Source organism: Xenopus laevis, chromosome 9_10S (assembly GCF_017654675.1).
Source record: "Xenopus laevis strain J_2021 chromosome 9_10S, Xenopus_laevis_v10.1, whole genome shotgun sequence".
Classification (NCBI taxonomy): Eukaryota; Metazoa; Chordata; class Amphibia; order Anura; family Pipidae; genus Xenopus; species Xenopus laevis.
In genome coordinates, this window is record NC_054388.1 from 32574423 (window position 1) to 32599558 (window position 25136).

The window sequence follows — 25136 nt, forward strand, 5'->3', positions numbered from 1 at the left end:
TGTTTCATTGGTTGACACTTAGCATGGGCACCATGAAGCCAGGACAGAAGGCAGTTGTGTCGTTTGAAGTTGTTCCGTGCAAAGTGGGTTACAAACAGCTACAGGTGAACATCAGCAGCAACCGCTTCAATGGACTCAAAGGTTTTAAGAGTGTGGTTGTTAAACCTTAAGCCTGGACTTTTTGAAGAAGCCATCATGGAGGTCTAACTGGAGAAACCGAAGTGTAAGCAATTTAACACACCAAAGGAAACAATGTCTTGGAGAAGGGATTAATGGATCTTGCCTACATGTGAAAATCTATACCGGGTAGAAAATTACTCTGTAACAAGCTGGGAAACCAATTTGGTCAGAGATGGGCAAATTCTAAGGCCATATTGGACTATTTAATTTGGGATTTCTCCTTCTTAGCCCCTCTATGTCTTTTATGGCTTGTTTGTTTTTTATTGTACAGATATGGCCCAATATAACCAGAATTCTCATGATCCAATGTCTACCAGATAAGAGGTTTTCTAGGATTCTGAAGTCTATTTAACACAGCTCTGCCACATCAGGCAGACCAGCAACCATCCTCTGCTTCCATCTCACTTTAGTTTAAGGTCAGAAGGGGAAAAGCAACCATCTCCCAATTTTCCTGGATTAGGAAATGAGTGGAAGGTTCCCCAACCTGTAATATTAATTTTAGGTGGCCAAATTAAGTGTTACTAAAAAAGTTGATTGAATTACCAGTAAAAGTTGATCAAACTGATTTTTTCTTGACATTTCCTCTAATTTACTCATTTCCAAATAAACAAAGTATTTGCAATTGTGTTTTTTATGTTTGTTCTTTTAAAAAAAATATATGGTTATATAAATAAGCAGGTGACATACAGGAAACAAGCATCACTTTATGATCAGGGCCACTCCTGCCATGAGGCAATGTGAGAACCTTGCCTCAAGTGGCATGGAGTGGGCAGTTACCCCATGACCTGCTCCAATGCTAAAAGTTGATAGCGTGGAGGGCGCAGTAGACCCTGAAACGCCGCTGTTTATGATGATAATTCCCTGAATAGTAGGGGGTTCCAGTTTCAGTGAAGGGTTTATACAGAATAGTTTTCAGCAGATACTCGGCATCTACTGCTTTTAGTGTAACACCGCTTTATTGGCCTACTACAATTTAAAAAATTATAGCAAAGGCTAGTGGCCTGGGAGGCCAGTTGCCCTTGGATCACTTGAAGATGGAAACTTGGGCAGGAACTTACCTGAAAAAACCACACAGGTGGCCCCAACAGGTTGACCTAGTATACCTGTATCTTCATGGATTCAAAGTATGGTTAAGAGACAACCTTCCTGAGCCTCAATTACAGACAAAGACACACATGCAAAAGCACTACTGAGCAGAATAACTTACCCCATAGTGTTAATTTACACAGGAACTTCACCATGAACTGGATTAAGGCAAAAGAACAAGATGCTGAGCATGGAGTTGTTGGGCACAAGGAAGCCCCGTATTTAATGCCTGCCAGAACTGACTATCTTGCACATCTCAATGACTTATGAGTTAGGGGATGAATTAGGGGACACCTTGAGGAGTTTTCTCCTGGTAAAACCATTATGACTGATGAAGACTTCAGGCACAGAATGTTTGTAAGGTTTATTTACAAGAACATAAACCAGCCTTATCTAAATGGCACATGTTTCCTTAAAAATGTGTAAGAGTTTGGGTAGCTGGGATCAGTTTTCCTGGGGTAACACAGCCCACGGCACAAGCACAACTCATGAGAGTGTAGTCTCTTTTTGGCAGTTTATTGTCTCTTGCAGGAAAATAAACAACACAAACAATTCAAAATAAAATCCTTGCCACTTAATGGGCTTCTAACTAATACAGGTCAGTTTTCCTAACTAACCAGGAGAAGGCCTACCGCCTGTCTCCCCAAAACAAAGAACAAACAGGTATATATAAAATCCCAAACCTTTTGGTGATTTCAAGCCCTCTCACACAAGCAGCTTTCCTGTGTATTTTCCCCAGCCAGGAACTCTCCACTCTGGCTTGAGGTGCCTCTTTAATTAACCACCTGAAATACCTCAGTACAACTCAAAACACCCGGGCTGGACTAGCAGTCCCGGAACCACTCTGTTAGGAACCTGGGGCTTAAATAAGCTCCATCCTGGACTTTCCCAGGTATTCTAGTAGTGACCTCACCACAATAGATATACACATTATTGAACAGAGAATAGAGTTTTTAATAACAACCCCGCTCTCTTCTTCAAATATTAATAATCTTTAGCATTCATTGAAAATTTAAAAGTACCTCCTGTGACACAGTCATTTAAGTCAAAACGCCACACCCTGCGTGACATGATGGTGCACTGAATAAGACGTGTTGTTTGGAGCTTCAGTATACCCTTATACCAAACTCGACTGTAAATCATCAAAATGGGGAAAATCAGAAAGCCTTATCCATTGGCACCACTCCGTAAAACACCGGGAGTGAAGCATAACCGAGATATTGAACAGTTTTTCGAGAAACCAAATGAAGAGGCAGAGAGGTGCGTGGATTCCAATATGGCGGATGAGGTAGCCCAAGGCCTCACCACCGACTTAAATAGCAATGCCTCTGATTCTCCAGCCCTTCAAACGCTGTTTGCTGACTTACCGAATAAATCCGATCTGTCCCAGCTACTGAAGTATATCAAAACTTCTATAAGAGGTGTCGGTCCTTCAGGCAGAACTGACCAATCTCTCTGGTAAGCTGACGTCTTTAGAAACTGCACAGACAGATCTACACGACAAAACAAATAGTAGAGTTACCAACCAAGATCTACAGATCTATATGCTCCGGAGGGCCATAGAAGATTCCGAAAATCGGAATAGATGTTGCAACATTAGAATAAGAGGATTATCGGAAGAGATAGATCTTCCTGAAGCCCGCCAAATCACGAAGGATCTCTTCCGACACCTACTAGGCCTGAATAAAGAAAAGCCAATTTGCATAGAAAGATTCCATAGAGTGATGTCTGGAAGACAAGGAAATCCCAGAGACTTACTATGCTGCTTCCACCACTTCACCCAAAAAGAAAAAATTCTATTGAAGGCGACAAGATCGAGCTGCACCAGGATCTGGCGCACTCCACAATCTTACAGCGTAGATACCTGAAAGAGGTTGTTGAAGCTCTGAAGTCACGTAAAGTTATCTACTGATGGGCCTTCCCATTCGCCCTAGCAGCCCGTCATAATGGATCATGGCATCAATTGCGGGAACCCTCAGAACCCACTGTGAATGGTCCCATTACGCCTACGGCCACAGACGGTTCAAAGGATTGTACTAGCTTCCACACCACCCAGAACTCATTTGAGTTCAACCTGGGAACAGAACGTTATCGGTAAACTGAATTACACTTTCTCTTCAACTATGTTTGGTTTAATTGTTATTAAGACAGAGACATGGTTCCATTTTTGGTATTCTTTCTAATGTTTTCTTGGCTGGCTGATAGTCGGTCCCAACGACAGATACCCCCTTTAAGCCAGGTTAATAGCCCTACCATCTCACAATGTAAATATCTCCTGGCAATATATTCCGGTAATATCAGGATAAGCGACTTCAATTTGGTTTATCAGCATCATCCTTATTACTTCAATAGTCGCAGGTACTAACTAATGAAACTCGGGGAAGCCAACCGGTTCGCTCACAAACACTCGAAATGCTATAAGTGGATGACATTTTCACCGGAAATGGCCCTAATTAGTTGTGGTTGTTCTTACAATGATTTCCTGGCATTGGGCACACCAGGAACCTACCTTGAAAACTTAACTTACTTACTATTGATTACCCAGATAACAAGGTCCAGGGCCAAAATATGAATGCCATCATTATACTGGGATACCCCCCCCCCCGATAGCAAACAACAACAAGCATGATTGGCTCTGTCTTTGAAGCGGGAACTTCCCTGGTTAACTGTCTAGGTCAACTATGCTGTGAGATTGACAGTGGCCAGCTAATTCACTCTTAAAGACTAAAGTTATTTAGTTATAAATGCTTGAAATTTTTAAAAATTTTTGCCTATATTCATTATGCCTAGTTCTACGTGCATGTTTGGGATTCATTGGTTTATCATCTGGATACCAGAGGTGAGGGCTAAGAAGGTAAATGATCCCCCGACCATACACAAACCATGAGAATGCTCTAACGCCGCGGTATGCCGGAGCAACAGCAAAGTCAGATTGCTCACAGACACATACCCCCCTAAGGCTCTTTATATGGCGCTTTTTATATGGTTATCACTATTCGGAGGTAACGGCCAGAAGTACACCGATTAGTAAGAGCGTAACACCCTATCTTCTAGAGTACGAGATTTTCTCTCCTTCTCTTCTCCTTTTTACTACTTCCCCTAAAACCTCTTCCTTCTCTCCCCCCCCTCTATTTCTTAGCCCCACTTATCTTAACCCCCTCTTTTCTTCCCACTAAGTTTCCCCTCCCTTCCCCCCTTTTTTTTCACTCTCCCTTTTTCCCCTTTCCTGCAATCCTTGGCCAGACCACCTCTAGTACATAACACTATGCAGCCACAAAAACATCTCTCTACTAGAGTGGGTAATACTTAGGTGAATATAGTCAGTCTCAATGCAAATGGTCTTAACTTCCCCAAAAAACGAATCTTGCTCAGTGCAGAACTACCGGAGGGGTCTGAGGGGGGCCCAGGACAGTAGTCCCGATGGGCCCCGGGCCCCCCAGTCCGACCCTGCCTAGGGAATTAAGGTCCTTCCTAGCAATCTGTGATATATCTATCATCAGGATAACATGGACATAGAACCAAACCTGTTATGACTGGGTACTAATAACCTCACAAATATCCAAATGTCATATTGCCTGTAAGTGAACGCTATAAAAATGTGTAAACCCAAAAGAAATGTATTTGAAATTGTGTGTTATGTACCTCGGCCATCCCCATTTTTCTTTCTGTACCCCTACCCTACTTATTTTCAGAAATCAATAAAATTATATTACAAAAAAAAACACCACACCCGCCAATTCTTCTCGGAGGGACACAGGCCCACAGGGAAGACGTCTTGTTTAAAGATAACAGGGTGTGAGTAACAGATAAGGGTTCTCTGAAGGCACCACTGTTGTTTAGAGCACTTAAACAGAAGCTGCTAACAGTCAGAGAAATAAGGTCAAGAAAAGAAACTCTACTGATTGAGCTACCAGAATAATGGGAATTATAAATATGCATGGTAAGTAGGCACATGGTTATGGGAGGTTAAATACCAAACCTGTCATAAAGGAAGTCAGATGTTTTTAATATACAAATGGATTAGAAGTTATTTCATACAATTGTTTATTGCCTGCACATACTTTTTTTTTTTTTTTAATAATTGTCTTTATTAGTTTTCAAACATGTATAGCGTTTTCTGGTTGGTATATCCATCCATCCAATTGAAGAGTTATGGTAGTTATTAACGTTACATGCATTGAATTATAAAGAATGAAATAAAAGAAATTGAATAATTAAACAAAGTTAACATAATTAAATATATTCACAAACATAAATTTCGAGTTTAACTATTGGTTTTCACAGGTTACATTTGATTCACCTTAAGTAAGAAGTCAAAAGTCTATTGGTACGGTGACTCCTGGGGGGGTTTCCTGTAATTGTTTCAGTCTTTATAAGTGTATTTGTTTCTTGTAATAATGCATTACCCCTCAGAGTTTCTGAATCATACCACGTAGTATTGTGGAAGGTGTAGGTTGTTAGATATTGAAGTGGTTGTGGGAGGCTGTTGATGTATGTAGTCCATGTGGAAAATAAAATTTTTGGTTTGTTGTTTTATGTCGTGGTTTCCAACCAATCCATATGAAATATGTGGTGTCGTTTTTGTTTAGTAAGTGTAATAGATGGGATTTCTGTTGAGAGCCATTGGTGAAGTATTACATTGCGAGATGCTGCTGCCAATCTCTCTAGTAAATGTTTTTCTCCTTTATCTAGGGTTGAATAAAACGTTACAATATTAAACAGTGTCCAATCCATGTTTGGTTGAATTGATTTATTTACTATTTGCATCCAATAAGAGGTTACTTCCAGCCAAAATGTTCATATTTTCGGGCATTCCCACAGCATATGTAGAAAGTCTGCTTTTGGGGTTGATCATCGAGTACACTTATCATTTTGAAATGTTTGTCGGGTGTAAGATTAGAGTTATGAAATAGCTGTAGGGCCATCTCTTGGTACCTACTTGTTGGTAATAATTTCATAATGTGTATGTAGGATTGTAAAATATCTGTTATAGGTATTTGCGGTATTATAGATGTCTATTTGAATGGGGGAGTTTTTGCCGTGTCTATATTTATAGTTGTCCGTATTATGTTGTATATTTGTACGGTTGTACGTCGTGTAGTTTTTTCTTTCCATAGGTTATCTATCTCGTTGTTGAATCCTGTGTCTTTTATTTTGTGAATCGTAGTTTTTGCAAAGTGTAATATTTGCATATAAAGGAAAGTGTGTGGGCTTGTGAAAGGGAATTTATCCATTAGTTCTGTTAATGAAAGTAGTTTAAGATGGTTTTTGGTAAGGTTTCGTATGTTGTATAACCCTTCTTCCTGCCAGATATGTAAGAGTGGATTTGACCTTCCTATGGGGAATACCGTGTTCCCTAGCCATGTTAAATATGGTCAGTGTTGTAGGGAAAGGTGATGTTTGGATCTCTCTTGCCAAGTTTTGTAAGTGTCAAAAATTAAAGGATTGTCTTTTATTGAATGCGGGATAGTTGATGGTGGTGAGTGAAAAATAAAATTAAGAGTAAGATCTTCTAAATGATTGATCTAGGTCTATAGCTGTAAACCAATTTCTGTTTACTAACCAGTCCCCTGCGTATCGTAGTAGTGCTGCATCATTATATTCTTTAATATTTGGTAGATTGACTCCCCCTAATGTTTTAGGTTGTTGTAATTTGTATATGCTAATTCTGGGACGTTTGTTTTGCCAGATGAAGGTGCGGAATATTTTGTGTATTCGTTTTATATCTATAGGTGTGATCCGATATGGTAGCATTTGTATAGGATATAGCAGTTTTGGACTAGAATCATTTTAATAAAGTGAATTATACCCAGAAAAGTTAGGTTAATATGTTTCTATTACTGTGTTTCTTGTTGTATCTTATCAATAATTGATCTGATGTTAAGTTAAATGTTTTTATGATGTTTTGGTATTTTTATACCTAGGTATTTAATGTGATGTTTGGCTACTTTGAACGGAATACCGGTATACAAATCTCGTGGTGAGGTGTCATGAAGTTCCTCTGATTTATCTACATTGATTTGAAAGCCAGCTATTTGTCCGAATCGATGTATTATTGATAGTATAGTTGGGATTTCTATTTGGGGGTTTTGTATGAAAAGTAGTATGTCATCTGCAAAGGCTGTGACTTTTAATCTTGTGTGGTTAATTTGAATACCAGAAATATTCTGATTTAGTAAGAAATGTCTTAATAGGGGGTCTATGGCAAGGTTAAATACCAGTGGGGAGAGAGGGCAAACTTGTTTTATTCCCCTATGAATTGTAAATCTATCTGAGGTTACACCATTAACTGTAATGAATGTGCTTGGGTATAGATTGTTAAACAGATTAAGCTTATGAATTCCAAAATGTTTAAATTTTAATAATCGTTTAACATGTATGTGTGATATCCTATCAAAGGCTTTGTTGTATTTACTTTTGATAAGGGTTGTATTTCACTGGAGGGTAGCCCAGTATGTTTGGCTCCATTATTTGTATTAAACAGGGATATCCAACTAGTCATCTTCAGTTGCTTTTGAACTACACCCCATAGCACCCAAAACATTTTCCCTCTGTCATTGCTCTGTAAAACAACTATATCTGCTTACCCAGCTTCCACCTATCTCACAGCCATTGTCCCCTCCCAGAGACTATTATCCCACTGCCATTATAGGCACCATCTCTCCCTACTATACCTGCTATCCCACAGCCAGTCCCTTCTCAGAGATTATTATGCCCACTGCTCCACAGGCACCATCTCTCCCTACTATACCTGCTATCGCACAGTCACAGTCCCCTCCCATACATGACTATCCAACTGGTACTATAGGTACCATCTGTCCCTACTATACCTGCTGTTCTAGCCTTTTCAAAACTGTGGTCCTCTCACTTCAGGTTGAGTAGCACCCGCGGAAACTATGTTGGAGCTAATTACTGCTCTTTATAGCTTGTCTGTCTGCTTTACATGAGTGTACTATTGCAGGTGCTATATGTATCACTATATAAATACCTCATTCACTGTGTCCCAGTTTCACTAAAGGGATGGTTTCTTTAGAGTGTTCAACATGAGAGTTCCTACAAGAGTTGAACCAGCTCCTGGATTGATTTTGTGATAAAACCTTATTTCAGTAGTCCTGTATTTTCCAATCCTCTTTGAAACTATCTAATGTGGGGGTCCCCTACCTTTTTTTTACCTACGAGCCACATTCTAATCTAAAAAGAGTTGGGGCGCAAGACAAGCATGAAAAAACTACCTGGTGTGCCAAATAAGGGATGTGAATGACTATTGGTGGCCCACATGTGGATGTACAACCTAAACGTATTTCTGGTTTTGCAGACACAATTTGCCTCCAAGCCAGTAATTAAAAAAATAAGCATCGGGTTTGTGGCCACTGGGAGCAACATGTTGCTCATGAGCCACTAATTGGGGATCATTGAATTCTAATGTATCTGCCTGTAATCCACTGCAGGGAGCGAATTCCACAACTTGCCAGTTCTCACTGTAACAAACTATTTTCACATATTTAGATGGAAACTCCTTTCTTCTTTGTGGATGAATGCCCTTGCGTCTTATGGAAAGACCTACTGGTGAATAAAACATCAGAAAGATTATTATAGTGTTCCCTTATATTTTATACATAGTTATCATATCTCATATTAAGCACCTCTAAAAGTAAACATCCCCAACTTGATCAACCTTTCCTGATAACTGAGACCTTTCATACCCTTTATCAGCTTAGTTGATTAAAAAGTTTCATGCAGGGGATGAGAATGAAGAAAATTAGAAAGGATTTTTTTTTAATCTCTGGGGCAAATCAGCTTCAGATCTGGACCAACAATCTCTTGATTATTTTTTTTCTTTTTTGCCTTAAAGATCTGCAGTTTGTAACATGTGACCTTCAAGTGTCAAAAAACAACAAGAACCACCGGACTATTGATTTGAGCAGAGAAAATTGTCTTTTCCTTAGAAGAGGACAGGAATTCATTATAACTCTGAGATTCCACAAACCAATGTTAATCCACCATAAGCAGTTGGAAGGGATCACCCTCACTACAAAAACAGGTGAGACACAGCAGATGCCTAATAGCAAGATGTTAAAATGATATTTTAGCGTTAAGGAAAAAGTAGTAAAACACTTACACGGTATTCACTCTCTAGGTCAGTGGTCCCCAACCAGTAGCTCGTGAGCAACATGTTGCTCTCCAACCCCTTGGATGTTGCTCCTAAGTGGCCTCAAAGCAGGTGCTTATTTTTGAATTCCAGGCTTGGAGGAAAGTTTTGGTTGTATAAAAACAAGTGTACTGCCAAACAGAGCCTCAATGTACATTGACAATATACATAGGGGCTGCCAAATGGCCAATCACAGCCCTCATTTGGCACCCCAAGAATATTTTTCATGCTAGTGTTGCTCCCCAACTCCTTTTGCTTATGAATGTTGCTCACGGGTTCAAAAGGTTGGGGATCCCTGCTCTAGGTCTTGTTTACTATTGGTGTTGGTGCAAGTGTTGGGCTAAGGGGCACAAAATTGCATATGTTATAGTCCATTCAATATGGATTTGTGCTAGTACTAAAAGCACAACATGCACTCTCTTGAAAATCATGCACTGCCGAGGAGTGCAGGACAATGGAGTGCCTAGTGTTGTTTCTCCTAAATTAAGTGAAAGGATGTAGCATGCTATGAGATGCCCATGTGTATCCCCTCATACATGCAACACTGGAAGGGGTTTCCAGTGCAAAAAACTGAGATACAGTAGGTGCAACAATTTGCACCTGGGAGCACCAGAGAATCGGGAGCATTGTGAACAAAAACATACCAATTTGGCAATGTTCTTATGAATGCAACCACATCTTTGCCATCCAGTTAAGATGCTAACAATAAATCTCTTCTCAACAGTGTAATAAACCATTTGTATTAGTCCATTGACTTTTAGTAGCAGAATTCTGTGTATAAGTAATTAACAAGTAATGTAACACAGGCAACAAATGACCAGTTGTTATTGCATTTGCAGGACCCAACCCATCCAGCAAAAATGGAACCAAGAACAGTTTTCCAATATGCAGCCTCAGTGATGAGAAATCTTGGAGTGCAAAAGTTGTTGATTTCCAGCAGGGATTATGGACACTATCTGTCACCACTCCTGCAAGTGCCATCATTGGAAACTATACTCTTTCACTTAAATCTAAAAGGCCAACTTCATTTTCTCAAGACTTAGGAAACTTCATGATTCTTTTCAACCCTTGGTGTAAGGGTAAGTGCATCTTGTGTTAGCAACCTGCCAGCAAACAGTCCAAGCAAATAAAACTCCCAGAGAATCAACAGGAACATTTCTCAAAATGCAAATTATATACAAACATTCAAACCATAATCCTCTCAATTAGCACTTAGTCATGTGCAGTAGCTCATAAGATGTCTTGCTAAGGTTCTAATATGCCTGCCTGTCATGTAACATTTTGCTGTCTACATTTAGGTTACATACCTAAATCTCTTACCCCATATTTACTACTTTATATCCTTGTAGACATTATAATAGGACAGAAGTTAAACTGCTCAGAATTGTGGGAAGAGTCTATCTCAAATACAACAATGCATGGTATCTGCCTCATTCTAACTAGGTCTCCAGTCTTCGGATCCCAGCTTTGCTGTTTTATGTCTTTTAGGGATTAAGATAGGATGCCAGTTATAGAAAATGTTCCAGACTGTGGGAAAAGTCTAGCTCATAAATGTAGTACATGAGGTCTGCCTTAGTCTATCTAGATTTCTAGTCTGGGGTTGACTTATCTCTTCTCCTTCCTTTTCTGATTTACTACTTCAGACGATCCTGTGTTTCTACACAATGAAGGGCAAAGGCAGGAATATGTTCTCAATGAGGATGGTATTATCTATTTAGGCACAGAGAACTGCATTCAGCAACATCCATGGCATTTTGGGCAGGTGGGTTTTACTTTCAGTAAATACATTTTCCTTATGATGAATAATTTCAGACCACAATTCCTAGACTTAGCCACCATGAGACTTGGAGGCAAGTCTTGGTTTCATAAAATCCAGGTGTAGCCTCCTATAGGCAGCCAGTCCACATAAGGGCTAACAAATAGTCAATCACAGCCTTTATTTGGCACCCCAGGAAATTTTTGCATGCTTCTCTTGCTTCTCAACTTATTTACATTTGAATATGGCTCAAGGTTAAAAAAAAGGTTGGGGACCCTTGATATAAGTTACTCATGATTGACTGTGGTTAGATCTATGTTCCTCTATGTTCCTCTTTTGTTAATTGAATATTAGACAATTAAACTTTAATTTACAACTGCAGATGCAGACCTTATCAGTGGGCTTTTGTTTTTCTCTCCCAACCCCCATTGGCACCATCATCTACAAATTTATAGGGGTTGCTTGGTTTTAAGGTCAAATCATTAGTTAGTCGTAATCTTTCAATGGACAGTAGTTTGTATTACATAATATATGTTAGCACTTTGAGCAGAGTTTAATGGTGAAAACACCTAAAAACAGGTCATTAACTTTTCAATCAATAAAATCAACTTATTGTTAGTCTCTAGAATTAAAATGTCATCTCAATAATTCATCTTAAATCTTTTCTATTGTACAGTTTGAATATGAAATTGCTGATATCTGCCTCAAGCTTCTGGACACGAATCCAAAATACCAGAAGTTTCCAAAGAAGGAATACCTTAACAGAAATGACCCCATCTATGTGAGCAAGGTTCTAGGTGATGCGGTAAGTAGGAAAGAACATGCATGTTTGTATGTCTGGTCTATATAATTTTGACATTTTGTTCCCATACATCATTTTTTTTATACATAAAATCATAAGGTAGCATTACATTATAACTGTGCCTGTCTCCAATCTGCAGATAAGTAGGAAAGATGAGGAGGACAGAGTAGCCTTCATGGTAGAGAACAGAAGACCTTCTTATGGCTTCATAAGCAGTGTTCCCATCCTTCAGAAGTGGTTCCAGACTGGATGCAAAACTGTCTATGGTCATCACTGGGTGTTTGCTGCAGTGCTGTGCACAGGTTATCTTCATATACTTTATACAATGTACATACGTGTGTATTCAGCGGATTGGGAGACAATATCCAGATTTGTACGCAGATCTTCATAATATAAAATAGTAATACATATACGTTACATGAGGTTGATTCTATGGCTTTACAGTCTTGTGACAATTTTGCAATAATAGATTGTAAGTTACAATATAAGTAAACCTAAAAAAAACATGAACACCTCGTATTTATCAAAATCCGAGCATTTTTTCCCCTTATTTATCAATTCATTTTCCCGAGAACTTCCCATTCAGGAAATTCTTGACAAAATCATGAAAAAAAACTGACTTTTTCTTTTTGACGCCCGAATACCGTAACTTTTGATTTGGAAACCCAGCTCAAATCCACTTAGATACACCTGAGGAAGGGGTTGTCCCCGTAAGTTTGTGCCACAACAATTCTGCTGCAATAAATGTTTTAAAGGAAAGAAGCCGAAGTATGTGTGCTTCTTTTCTCCCTTTTCTCCTATATTGATTTAAACCTAACAGTTATTATCATTCACATCAGTCCCTGGCCCATTGGAGTTATATACATTGGGGTCAATAGGTGTATTATTGTTGCATTTTTCACAGCAAAATTTTGCCGCAGATGACAAATGTGGAATTTCACCTCCAAACTATGCTTGAAAAATGATGCTCATTACTAGAATTATATAATAGCAGGTAGACAATCGAGAAAATGATTTTAAAAAAGCATACATTTAGCTCAGCACAGAAACCAATATCATTTTGCTTTCAAATAGCTATAACTAGTACCGGTAAATGCTATATTCTGGTTGTTGTGGGTTACTATATATGCAACAAACTTGTCACCCTTTATTGCATTACTGTTGAGAATATTTTTATTTTTACTGATTTATTGAAACTGCATATTGGATTTCTTTGAAAGTGCTTCGTTGTCTTGGGATTCCCACTCGACCCGTTACAAATTATAACTCTGCATATGACACAAAACGGACCTTGCAGAAAGACATATACTATGATGAGAAAGGAGCATGCATTCACAGAGCAAGGAATGATAGCATCTGGTAATATGTAAAAGTGAACTACTGTTGTAATTATATCTAATATACATAAAATGTATTCAGAGTACAATTGTGCAACCTATGCCCTAATGCTGAACTTAGACCTTCAAAAACCAACTACATTCTTCAGCTGTCAGGTTGGTGGCCACTATTTCCCTATCCTGCTCTACTATACCTGCTGCATTGTCATGTCTAGCCATAGCATGCTAGTGCTCTGGTGAGAAACATAAGCCAAGCACTTTCACTAAAGCAGACAGCATCCCACTTCAGCTTCAAGATGAAAGTTGCACAGGCACGAGGATCATATTTTTAAAGGGCATGTAAAGGCAAAAAAATAAAATCCCATTTTTAGTTTCTTTAATGAAAAAGAACCCTATCTCCAATATACTTAAATTAAAAAACGTGTACAGTTTTTATAATAAACCTTACTTCACTGTATGCAGTGAAATTCTTCACCCTTCATTTATTGCTGTGGATAGGAATTGTCAGATGCTCCCTAACTGCGCTGCAGGGAAACAATTATACTTATAAACAGCAGGGGGAGCCCCCGCCTTACTTCCCAGCCATGCAGAACTCAAGCAGCTTTGTTTGTTTTCCTGTAGAGCAGTCGGCGAATGTGCAGAGATTTGTATTGGATTTTATTTTTGCTTTTACATCACCTTTACTGTGTCCAACTCCAACTGCAGGGACAAAGATCATGGAGCCAGATTTAAACAGATAAACTAGGATTCTATTTGGAGGATTATTTTGGAGTTGGAGAAAGTTTGTATTAAACAATACAAAAACTATAAAATCCACATTAGATTACATGACAACACAGGACCCAGTGCAGTCTGCCTATTCTGATTATTAATCAGTCTTGCTGTGTTGGCTTCTGGCAGATATTATTTGACTTGTGCTGCTTTGATTTATGACGATCCCTAAGCAGCCAAGACCACACTGAGCATGTGCACAGTCTTGGTCTTGCAAAGATGTTTAACAAAGTTACAAGATGGTGACCCACTGTGGCCAACTTTGAAAGAATAAATCATTTGTTTGATTAGGCTTGTGGTGCAGTAAGTTCATGCTTATGTTATCGTACAGGAACTTTCATGTGTGGAATGAATGCTGGATGGAGAGGAGAGATCTGTCCTCAGAATACAATGGATGGCAAGTCTTTGATGCCACAGCACAGCAGCTGAAATCCAATGGTAACATTCTCTGAAAAGTCTAAATAACAATATTAGTCTGTATAAAATGATATTGTGGCTCAGTCTCAGCTACACATGCATTCCCTCAGTGAACATCTGTGGTAGTCATCTAAAGCCCAAATAAAATGGCAGTGAGTTGGAATTGTATTGTTTGTACAACCCAAACAGACGTTGCCATTGAAGAGACTTCATTCCACACTTAGTTTGGCTTTACTGACTACTCAGATGAGTAGTTTTTAGTCAGGTTCTGCAGCCTTTCTAAAGCTTCTGTATGATAAACTTCTGCATTCTATGAGCCAGAGACACAGTGAACAATAAAGTGCTGATTATACAGTGCTTATTATCTCTTCTTAGTCCTTAGCGCTCACAAAGAGACATCAGTAGTAGGGTAGCTGACTAGAAATGATCTGCATTGTTTGTTAAACAGTATATTAAAGTATGGAAACTTTAAAAAATATTGCAGTAGATTTACCTCATGGTATATGTCAGAAGAATTGGTGGGTAGAGATATATTGGGGGCTATCTTGGAAAGTCAGTAAACTGAGTTGGATAATGGGAGAGGTTGGGATAACTGGGGGCAGGCAATATTTAAATTATACTAATTTCGTTGCCTTATGAAATACTCTGTATTATATTGGAAATAAGATACATGTTATGCCTTTTGTGATAAAAGTGTGGGAAGGTCGATAAGTGTGTAGACCAGACCCAGTTTAACTGTGTAAAACTTTATCTTTAATTGTAAGAACATGTCTGTTTTGTTCCTTATATATTGTACGGTGGTGCAAATAAAAACATTTCAAAAAAATATTGGGAGTAAGACAACAACACAACTATAATTACATTTGCGATTCACCTACTTTTATGCTCAATTTATATAGTCTAACTCCTAGATCACTTTAGATGATTCTACAAATCTGTATTTGCTTTATAAACTACAAGCTGTACAAAACATTTTAATTGTTTATTTTCGTGAGATGTTATTTCATGTAATAACATGAGTTCTTTCTGTACCCTATGCTGTTGCAGATGAATTATGTGTCAGTGGTCCAGCACCAGTAAGAGCTATTAAAGAAGGTCACGTTGCTCTTAATCATGATGTAGATCTCATCTTCTCTAAGTTAGTAACAGACAACATGGTGTGGGTTCGGAACCCAAAATGTTTCAGTAAGGTGCTCTGTTGGGCAAGACACGTGGGAGACAGCATCAGCACCAAAAGTGTCGGGAGTGACATGCAAGAGGATCTTGTCCATCATTATAAATATCCAAAAGGTATATGACTGATTTGAACTAGGCATGGCTAACCAGTATCCCCCCAACTCTTGCTGAAATACAGTGACTGCCATACAATGGTTGCAATACAATGGCTGTCAAAGTTCTGCAATAGGCAGAGGACCAATGGAGGAATCCCTACTTGTTGAGTGGAGTTAGTCTTATTCATAAAGTAGCTTGCAATAATCTTGTATGATTGTTCTTCTCATTGACAGGCTCGGCAGAGGAAGCAGAAGTGCTGAAATGCGTCACACAGACAATGTTAAAAAATCACAAGGCCAAAGACAGCAAAGATACTTCCCTCAGTCCTGCCACTGTGTCCATATCCTCAAAGAGACTCCAGATGTATGGAGATGACATTCGCTTTAAAGTTACAGTGGCCAATGTAAGTTTGGAGAAGAGGGACTTTAAGCTTCTAGTGGGAGCCCAGCCTATACACGATCATGGCTTCACTCTAGCACAGTTCTGGAATGAAGAGTTCTCCTTTCACTTCAAACCATATGAAGGTAAATCAAAAAGACACCAAAATGTAAAGTTAAAATTCCACCCACACTGTATGTAAGGACTGTTTGCCTTCCATTGCTCAGAGTCAATAGTAAAAGTTATTTCCCCAAAAGCATGGGGATTCTAAGGTATAAAGAACAAATTATTGCATGAAACAGATAAAAAAAAACATACAGCTATGAACTGCATTCAGATTGGAGCAACATATTTAACCTCCTCGTCCTAATCAAATGACTACAAATGTTCAAATCTGGTCTTTGAGGACTATCATTGGAAATCCAAATCTAAGGCCACTAATAAACTGTGCAACCCTAAATGTTATGATGTCACAACCCAAACTCCAGCTGTTGTGTGCGCCTGACAACAGATCTTTTTACACATGAATGTGACTCCACATATGTAGGTGCAATAACCCATAGCAATGAATATGTTTGCTTTTTTAACTGGAAAATGAAGTTCAATGTGTTTAAATGCAAGGTTATGCACTTTGGTAAAAATAATATAAATGTATGTTATACACAAAATGGCAGTGTGTTGGGAGTTTCCTTAAATGAGAAGGATCTAGGGTAGATAACAAGTTGTCTAATTCTGGGCAGTTGCATTCTATGGCTACTAAAGCAAATAAAGTTCTGTCTTGCATAAAAAAGGGCAATAACTCAAGGGATGAAAACAGAATTATGCCTCTTTATAGGTCCCTGGTAAAGCCTCATCTGGAGTATGCAGTGCAGTTTTGGACTCCTTCTGGACAGTCCTTAAAGGGATACTGTCAAAATGAATCAGTTAATAGTGCTACTCCAGCAGAATTCTGCACTGAAATCCATTTCTCAAAAAAGCAAACAGATTTTTTTATATTCAATTTTGAAATCTGACATGGGGCTAGACATCTTGTCATTTCCCAGCTGCCCCTGGTCATGTGACTTGTGCCTGCACTTTAAGAGAGAAATGCTTTTTGGCAGGCTGCTGTTTTTCCTTCTCAATGTAACTGAATGTGTCTCAGTGGGACATGGGTTTTTACTATTGAGTGTTTTTCTTAGATCTACCAGGGAGCTGTTATCTTGTGTTAGGGAGCTGTTATCTGGTTACCTTCCCATTGTTCTTTTGTTTGGCTGCTGGAGGGAAAAAGGGAGGGGGTGATATCACTCCAACTTGCAGTACAGCAGTAAAGAGTGATTGAAGTTAATCAGAGCACAAGTCACATGACTTGGGGCAGCTGGGAAATTGACAATATGTCTAGCCCCATGTCAGATTTCAAAATTGAATATAAAAATATCTGTTTGCTCTTTTGAAAAATGAATTTCAGTGCAGAATTCTGCTGGAGTAGCACTATTAACTGATTCATTTTGAAAAATTTTTTTTTCCCATGACAGTATCCCTTTAAGAGGGATATAAAAGGGGCTGGAGTGAGTGCAGAGATGTGCAACTAAACTGGTTAGAGGGATGGAAGACTTAAATTATGCGGGTAGACTTTCATGGTTGGGGTTGTTTTCTCTGGAAAAAAGGCGCTTGTAAGGGGACATGATTACACTTTACAAGTACATTAGAGGACATTATAGACAAATAGCAGGGGACCTTTTTACCCATAAAGAGAATCACCCTACCAGAGGCCACCCCTTTAGACTAGAAGAAAAGAACTTTCATTTGAAGCAGTATAGGTGGTTGTGGGATGCACTGCCGGGTGATGTTGTGATGGTTGATTCTGTTAATGCCTTTAAGAGTAGCTTGGATGATTTCTTGGACAGACATAATATCAAAGGCTATTGTGATACTAAACTCTATAGTTAGTATAGTTATGGGTATATATAATTTATGTGAAGGTATGGAGGGGTGTGTGTATGGATGCTGGATTTTTATTTGGAGGGGTTGAACTTGATGGACTTTGTCTTTTTTGAACCCGATTTAACTATGTAACTATGTAACTATAACAAACAAGGGAAAGTTGTGCTCACCACAAGAAAACCTCTTGTATTTGTCTATATTATATTGTTATTGTCCCTGCCCCCAGTGGAGTTTACATTCTAAGTCTCGCCTCAGGAGCCAGCTAACCTGCCAAAATGTTTTAAGAACATGAATGGGCAACATACAAACCCCTGGCCTGGAAACACACCTAAGGTAGGACTCCAGTGCTACGAGGTAGCAGTGGAAAGCATTGTGTTATTGTCAACATATTTGTTTTTTTTTTATGAACTTCTAAGGGGAAGATATTCATGCACTACACACACACAGTAGTTTGAATGTAATTAGAAGTGAATGTGAAAATAATTAAAGATAATATTCTGAAGAACAATACAAAATGGCATATTATTTTGTATAAAAGGACACCCAAAAAATGAATACATTATTTTGCCTTTCCTTGAAAAGAAGCATCCTGGATGAATTAAAAGCAGCACAGTTTAAGTCACACCAATTCTTGATCATTGATATGTTTCATCTTTAGGGTGTAATCTCTCCATTCAGTTGTGCCACTCTTCATATGACACCTGCCTGCTGGACAATAACTTGCTGCGGATTACAGCTTTGGTTAAGGATCCTACATATGAGAATGGTAATGTGGCTTTGGCAGAGCAAGATATGACGATCTGCAAACCCTGCCTTTCTGTTCAGGTGAGATAAACATAAATGTTGCTGTTCACTGTTCTAATTTATCCAACAATGGTTCAGTTGCGTTGATATCAGGGCCACAAAGTACATAGCACAGAATTGTCAAGGTTGGCATTGCACGTTGTAGCTATAAAGTTTGCTTTTAATTGAAAAGGCCCAAGTCCAAACTACTATTCATCCTCATCCAAAATGTACCTTTCGCATTATGCATTCAAGCCAAACCCAGATGTTTCCATCAGACTGCCTGTAGTAAAATGTAATTAAATACACCAGAAGATATATTTCCATTTCTCCAGCATTACATGGCAGTGTCTTTTACACCAATCCAGTGGATGCTTTGCATTGCAAATGGTCATATTAAGCTTGCTTGCTTTTTGATCAGCTTTAAACACCCAAGTTCTTGTGCTGATATCCGTAGCTTCCAGAGACAGTTTGGGAACCAACAGTGAGTGTTCCAACTGAGCATGTGTTATTTTAGACCGAGAATCAATATACCTTTGGCTAAAAATATGTCCAGATACTTTTTGGTGGTGTGTAAAATGTAAAGTGGATGTTACATAGATGACATATACTTGAAAATACACATAGCAATAGATATTATTATGGGTCCTACAGGTAAAATTAGTTCTTTCATCATAAAATGAAAAATTAAAGAGTAGCATGATGGTATTCGTTTACAGTCTTACTTGTGTAAGAGGCAATACACAGAGGGATAAGTACCAATATTTGAACCAAGATCAATGGTATTTGAAATACACCAATGAAGTAGAAAGCTACCGTAAAGAGCAAGATAGTGCAGAGTACTATGGGTCAGGAAGGATGGGGGTTGGTCTGTAAGAAAGCACTAATTAGATCTTTAAAAGGAAGTTGCTGGCCAAATTATAAGATGGTGGACTCTCTAGAATAGGAGTTACAATTTCATTAGAGAAGCACTCCCAGAGTATGGATGTTCACAGGCAAGGGTGTTAAGAATAAATTAAATCTCAAGGGTGTTTTTCATTTGCCAAGTTCACCAAGTGACTTTAATTCTCACTCTCCAGACCCCAAGAGTCATCTTGCAATACCAGCCTATGACAGCCATGATCCATTTCAAAAATCCTTTGGAAAAGACTCTGTTGCAGTGTGTGTTGAGAGCATCGGGAAAAGGGCTCCTGCACAATGAGAGACACTATCGGTAACTTTGCTTTGAAAGCCTCTATCTGAGTTTTACTGTGTCGCTAATCTCTGACCAATGCATTTGTGGTACATGTAAGTTACAGAAAATTCCAAGTCAAGAGCAAGACATCAATGGATCCAAAGGGGGGCTTAGGCTGGGAAATTGTTGAAGTGATGTGTGTGTAGGGCAATTCTTCTTCATTGGGGCCTCATTCTACTGTTAACCCAGGGTGCCCCGGTGACTGATGGGCTAATAATTGGGGGCCCAATGGGGAAAAGGGCACAACTAACTTAGTAGTACTGATGGCAGCCCTGTACACAATGAATCTCTCCTTTTTACTTGCAGGTGTGGGAATGTGGCACCAGGAGACACTTTGCTTTATCCAATCACATTTACACCAACGCAAGTTGGGCCCAGGAGACTGTATGTTCAGCTGGAGTGCAGCATATTCAGAAATATAATTGGCTTTCATCCGTTTGAGGTCCTCCCAGCCAACGTCCAAGAATGTCAGTAAATTGTTATGAATATGGTTGCTAAATGACTATTTAGAAAGTAGTAGGCCAAAACCAGTATGTTGTAAGTTTTCATATTAGTTTGTATACCTGTCAGGTCCGGACTGAGAATTACAGGTACAATCAGCCCACACAGAGGTCCAAACAGCCCCCACCAGCCCACTAAATACTGACTTTCTATGGGACCTATGGGCATTTGCCAGAACCCACAGGTTGCCAGTCCGGGCCTGATACCTGTTGTAACATAATTGCAAACTGATTTATTCAAAGATTGAGATCTTTTTGCATGATTTCTAATGTAGTTAATTTATTTTTGGTAGGGTCCAATGAGCACTGGCAGGAATTCCAGAAGGCTCCAGAGAGTGCTCGTGCCAATGGCCAAGTGGATACTCCTCTCTCACTTGACATCCAATTAAAAAAGTCGTTCTTCTATGGGCAAGATATCACAATTAAAGTGTCATTATCTAATCAGAGCAGGGCCAGGAAAGACTTATGCCTTGTTCTGTATGCTCAGTATGTGCACAGGAATGGGAACTTCTGCCCCAACTTTTGGAAGCAAGAATATACCGTTTCCCTACAAGCACATGAAGGTAATAACATCATTTCAAAGAGCAAGCATTTTTAATATGCATTTGAATAGATCTAGACTAAGTAGTATACCTTTTAGATCACACTATTAAGTTCTTATCTGTGAATTCTGACCATGTTCTGCCATAAAATGTATACATTCTGACATCCCTCACTGTCCCAGAAAAAACAGTCTTTACCTGTATCAGACCCTCTGAGTATGGAGACTTCAAGTGGGAAAGCAACCTAATCAGACTCACTGGCTTAGCAAAGGATGTTACCAGCACAATCTCCGCCAGCAGGCATGTGACTTTGTACAAACCCACCCTTTGCATTCAGGTAAGCACTGGAAGTTAAATGATATAAGACTTCTGTGTTGGATGTATGCACACATATAACAACCCTCCTTACCAATGAGTCCAACCACCCTTTACCATGGATACTCACAAACTAATTTCTTATCATATACATGTATGTGACCTGTTATCCAGAATGCTAGGGACACAGGGTTTTCCAGATAACGGATCTTTCCATAACTACTAGAAAATCATGTAAACATTAAATAAACCCAATTGGCTGGTTTTTGCTTCCAATAAGGATTAATTATATGTTTGGATCAAGTACAGGGTACTGTTTTATTATTACAGAGAAAAAGGAAATCATTTTTTAAAATTTGGATTATTTGGATAAAATGAAGTCAATGCGAATTGGCTTTTCCATAATTCTCAGCTTTCTGAAAAATGGCTCCTATACCTGTATGTGCATATGTAGCCAGACAAATTGAGGGGGGGTTATTTACGACCACAAGTGCAGTGTGCAAAGGGCAACTTTGGACACAAGCCATTTTTCTTTTTTTTGTTGTACTCAGCATTTTTACCCATAATTCCAGGGTCAATGCCATCACCAGGGGGAGTTGCATTTGACACAATTGAGAATGATACATCAAAATTGATTCAGTTGAACTTAAATTTCAACGCAAATTGAAAAATGTTCTAGTTGGCTGGTTAGTGTTACTTCTGGCACTCGCCAGAATAATAACATGTGTTGCCTACAACTTGATAACCAGTATATTCATCAAGGAGCTTGCCAACCTTTATCTACATGTTGTTGCTATCTGTAGATGCAGACAGAAGCATTGCAGTACCAACTCATCACATCCATAATCATCATTACAAACCCAATAGAGGAGACCTTAGAGGACTGTGTGCTAACAGTGTCTGGGGAAAGCCTTATATACAGAGAGAGACTGTACAGGTAGGTATTCTCCTCCCAATGTGTTGGCATGGTGCGGCTATATTGGATCCAACTGCCTCGTGGCCTGACCTGAATATTAACTGCTCTAAAGTCTATTGTATGATACAAGCTCAATAAAAACTACCTGTAGTAGATTAGTATTCTATTGGTGTGGGACAGAACCTAGAAATCGTCCCTGAACAAGAACAACCAATTAGACATTTAGTCAATATATCTGGACTAGACTGACCCAAGCTAATTCCTGATTGGTCGTTGCTATGTTACTACACTGATACAGACTTAAATAAATGGATGCATATAATAAATAACCTTAGAGAGAATATTTATTGTATTATAACGTCTTTTTTTGACTACAGCTGTAAGAATATTGGCCCAGGCAGCACAGAGGCTTACAAAATTCGATTTGCTCCAACTCAAATTGGGCCCCTGAAATTTCAAGTAAGATTTGACTGCAAACAGTTCCGGGATGTGAGGAGGAGCCAAGCAGTGGAGGTTCTTCCCTCTGCAAATCCATTTTAAAGTGGGTAGTGTTTGACACAGGCTATGTATCTCCATGCTACAGAGCATTTACATCAGTTTATTCTAACTGGGGTTGAACTGCTACCCCTATAGTTTAGCCCTGTGTTTTATAATTATAAGGGTGGTGACACACCCTCACATGGAAAATTCTGGCGATTTCGGAAAACAAAACGAAGAGCATGCCATCCCACCAGCGATTCACATTCTTGCCAGTTGGAAGGCATTTTGGGGAGATTATTGTCACCTGCAGTATCAAAGATTTAACATTGGCAACTAAACCCCCCAGTGTGCCACCACCCTAAAGCTTGTACGAGCAGTTCCTTTGTAATAACCATACTCTTTTTGTTTTGAATGTGTTACAAATTTCTCTTTGGTCCTACGGCACTGCTGTACACAATATACCGGAGGCTGGCATCATTTGTTATAACTAAACCCACGATTACTAAGCAATAAAGCAGCTTTTGCAAGTGTATAATGTAATGCAGCATGGCATTTTGTACTGTCCTTTAAAAATAATCACAGAACATACTGCATGCTTCCCAGTAACTGGGCTAGTTCATTGGAAAGTTTGGCATTGGTCACAGGTTTCATCTACCTAACAAATACCCCCTGGTAAACAGGCGCATAAATCTTTGGACAGAGACAACTTTTTTATAATTTTGGTTCTATACATTACCACAATGATTTTTAAATGAAAAAACTCAAACTCTCCAGGAGGTAGGCGTATCGATATCCAAGTCTACCATAAAGAGAAGACTGCATGAAAGTAAATACAGAGGGTGCACTGCAAGGTACAAGCCACTCATAGGCATCAAGAATATAAAGGCTAGATTGGACTTTGCTAAAAAAAAAAACATCTAAAAAAACCAGCACAGTTCTGGAAAAACATTCTTTAGGCAGATGAAACCAAGATCAACCTCTAGCAGAATGATGGCAAGAAAAAAGTATGGAGAAGGTGTGGAACAGCTCATGATCCAAAGCATACCACATCATCTATAAAACATGGCGGAGGCAGTGTGATGGCTTGGGCGTGCATGGCTGCCAGTGGCACTGGGACACTAGTGTTTATCCATGATGTGACACAGGACAGAAGCAGCCAAATGAATTCTGAGGTGTTCAGAGACACTGTCTGCCCAAATCCAGCTAAATGCAGTCACATTGATTGGGAGGTGTTTCATAATGACCCAAAACATACAAACCCAGGACTTTATTAAAGCAAAGAAGTGGAATATTCTTGAATGGCCAAGTCAGTCACCTGATCTGAACCCAATTGAGATGCATTTCACTTGTTGAAGACTAAACTTCGGACAGAAAGGCCCACAAACAAACAGCAACTGAAAGCCGCTGCAGTAAAGGCCTGGCAGAGCATTAAAAAGGAGGAAACCCAGAATCTGGTGATGTCCATGAGTTCAAGACTTCAGGCTGTCATTGCCAGCAAAGGTCTTTATTGGGATAATGAGTTACCAGTTGCTGCCCTGGATTTGTTCCACAACTACTGAATGCATTGAACTATTGGGTATTACACACAGAATACCTGTGGAAGAAGCCAACAAAGAAATTCGGTGAGCTTGCTCTGAATACTATAATTGCCAGCAAAGGGTTTTCAACCAAGTATTAGAAATGAACATTTTATTTTCAGTTTTTTAATTTGTCCGATTACTTTTGAGCCCCTGAAATGAAGCGATTGTGTTTAAAAAAAGGCTTTAGTTCCTCACATTTTTATGCAATCTTTTTATTCAACCCACTGAATTAAAGCTGAAAGTCTGCAGTTCAACTGCATCTGAGTTGTTTCATTTAAAATTCATTGTGGTAATGTACAGAACCAAAATTAGAAAAAGGTTGTCTCTGTCCAAAGATTTATGGGCCTAAATGTAAACTGCGCTGCTCAGAGCATTTGCATTATTTAGTGGGGCACAAGCTTTACACAGCCCATCTCATTGAGCTTGTGTACAGCAACTATATTCAAACATCATTTTAAAGGGGAAGCTCCTCATAGCATTAGGTTTTAGTATTGCGTAGACACTGATATTTTGAGATAATCTGAAAATATTTTCCACTTTAATTTTTTTGTAAATTATAATACTTATTTTCTGTTCTGCCTTTTTTTTTTGTAAAATGTAAAAAGCTGTGCAGTGGCCAATGACAATGAATGCAGACAATCAGAAGGCAGATTCATCTCAAGGCTACATTTTTACTATTATTTTTATATCACCGCTTTTTTCCATTCTGGCCCCTTCT

At 39.0% G+C, this 25136-nt stretch overlaps 2 protein-coding genes across 4 annotated transcripts in view; both read left to right on the top strand.

The window, feature by feature from the left end:
- The window catches only part of tgm5.S (transglutaminase 5 S homeolog), a 30788-nt gene extending 29986 nt beyond the window's left edge, over nt 1-802 (top strand). For 2 of the 3 annotated variants that reach the window (XM_041578279.1, XM_018237713.2), the window contains one exon: nt 23-802. In XM_041578279.1, coding sequence (XP_041434213.1) covers nt 23-170 — 148 coding nt within the window. In that variant the 3' untranslated portion in view covers nt 171-802. The remainder of the gene's footprint in view (nt 1-22) is intronic. The other variant, XR_005964545.1, reaches the window with a different exon arrangement.
- Nucleotides 803-5082: 4280 nt separating this feature from the next.
- Nucleotides 5083-23451, top strand: epb42.S (Erythrocyte Membrane Protein Band 4.2 S homeolog). The gene is made up of 17 exons (XM_018238388.2): nt 5083-5206; nt 9119-9307; nt 10255-10494; nt 11059-11177; nt 11848-11976; nt 12113-12275; nt 13194-13332; nt 14413-14519; nt 15546-15788; nt 16004-16294; nt 18727-18893; nt 19931-20064; nt 20392-20552; nt 20879-21148; nt 21310-21464; nt 22246-22379; nt 22736-23451. The coding sequence occupies exons 1-17, from the start codon at nt 5185-5187 to the stop codon at nt 22896-22898; spliced, it is 2826 nt and encodes a 941-aa protein (XP_018093877.2). The 5' UTR covers nt 5083-5184; the 3' UTR covers nt 22899-23451.
- Nucleotides 23452-25136: the final 1685 nt, after the last annotated feature.

What these genes read in the sequence shown, in the direction of transcription:
- epb42.S (XM_018238388.2), top strand. Translation starts at nt 5,185, where the DNA reads ATGGGAATTATAAATATGCATG. An exon ending in TTTCAACCCTTGGTGTAAGG is followed by an intron (nt 10,495 to 11,058) that starts GTAAGTGCATCT and finishes TTACTACTTCAG; the next exon opens with ACGATCCTGTGTTTCTACAC. An exon ending in TCACTTCAAACCATATGAAG is followed by an intron (nt 16,295 to 18,726) that starts GTAAATCAAAAA and finishes TTTCATCTTTAG; the next exon opens with GGTGTAATCTCTCCATTCAG.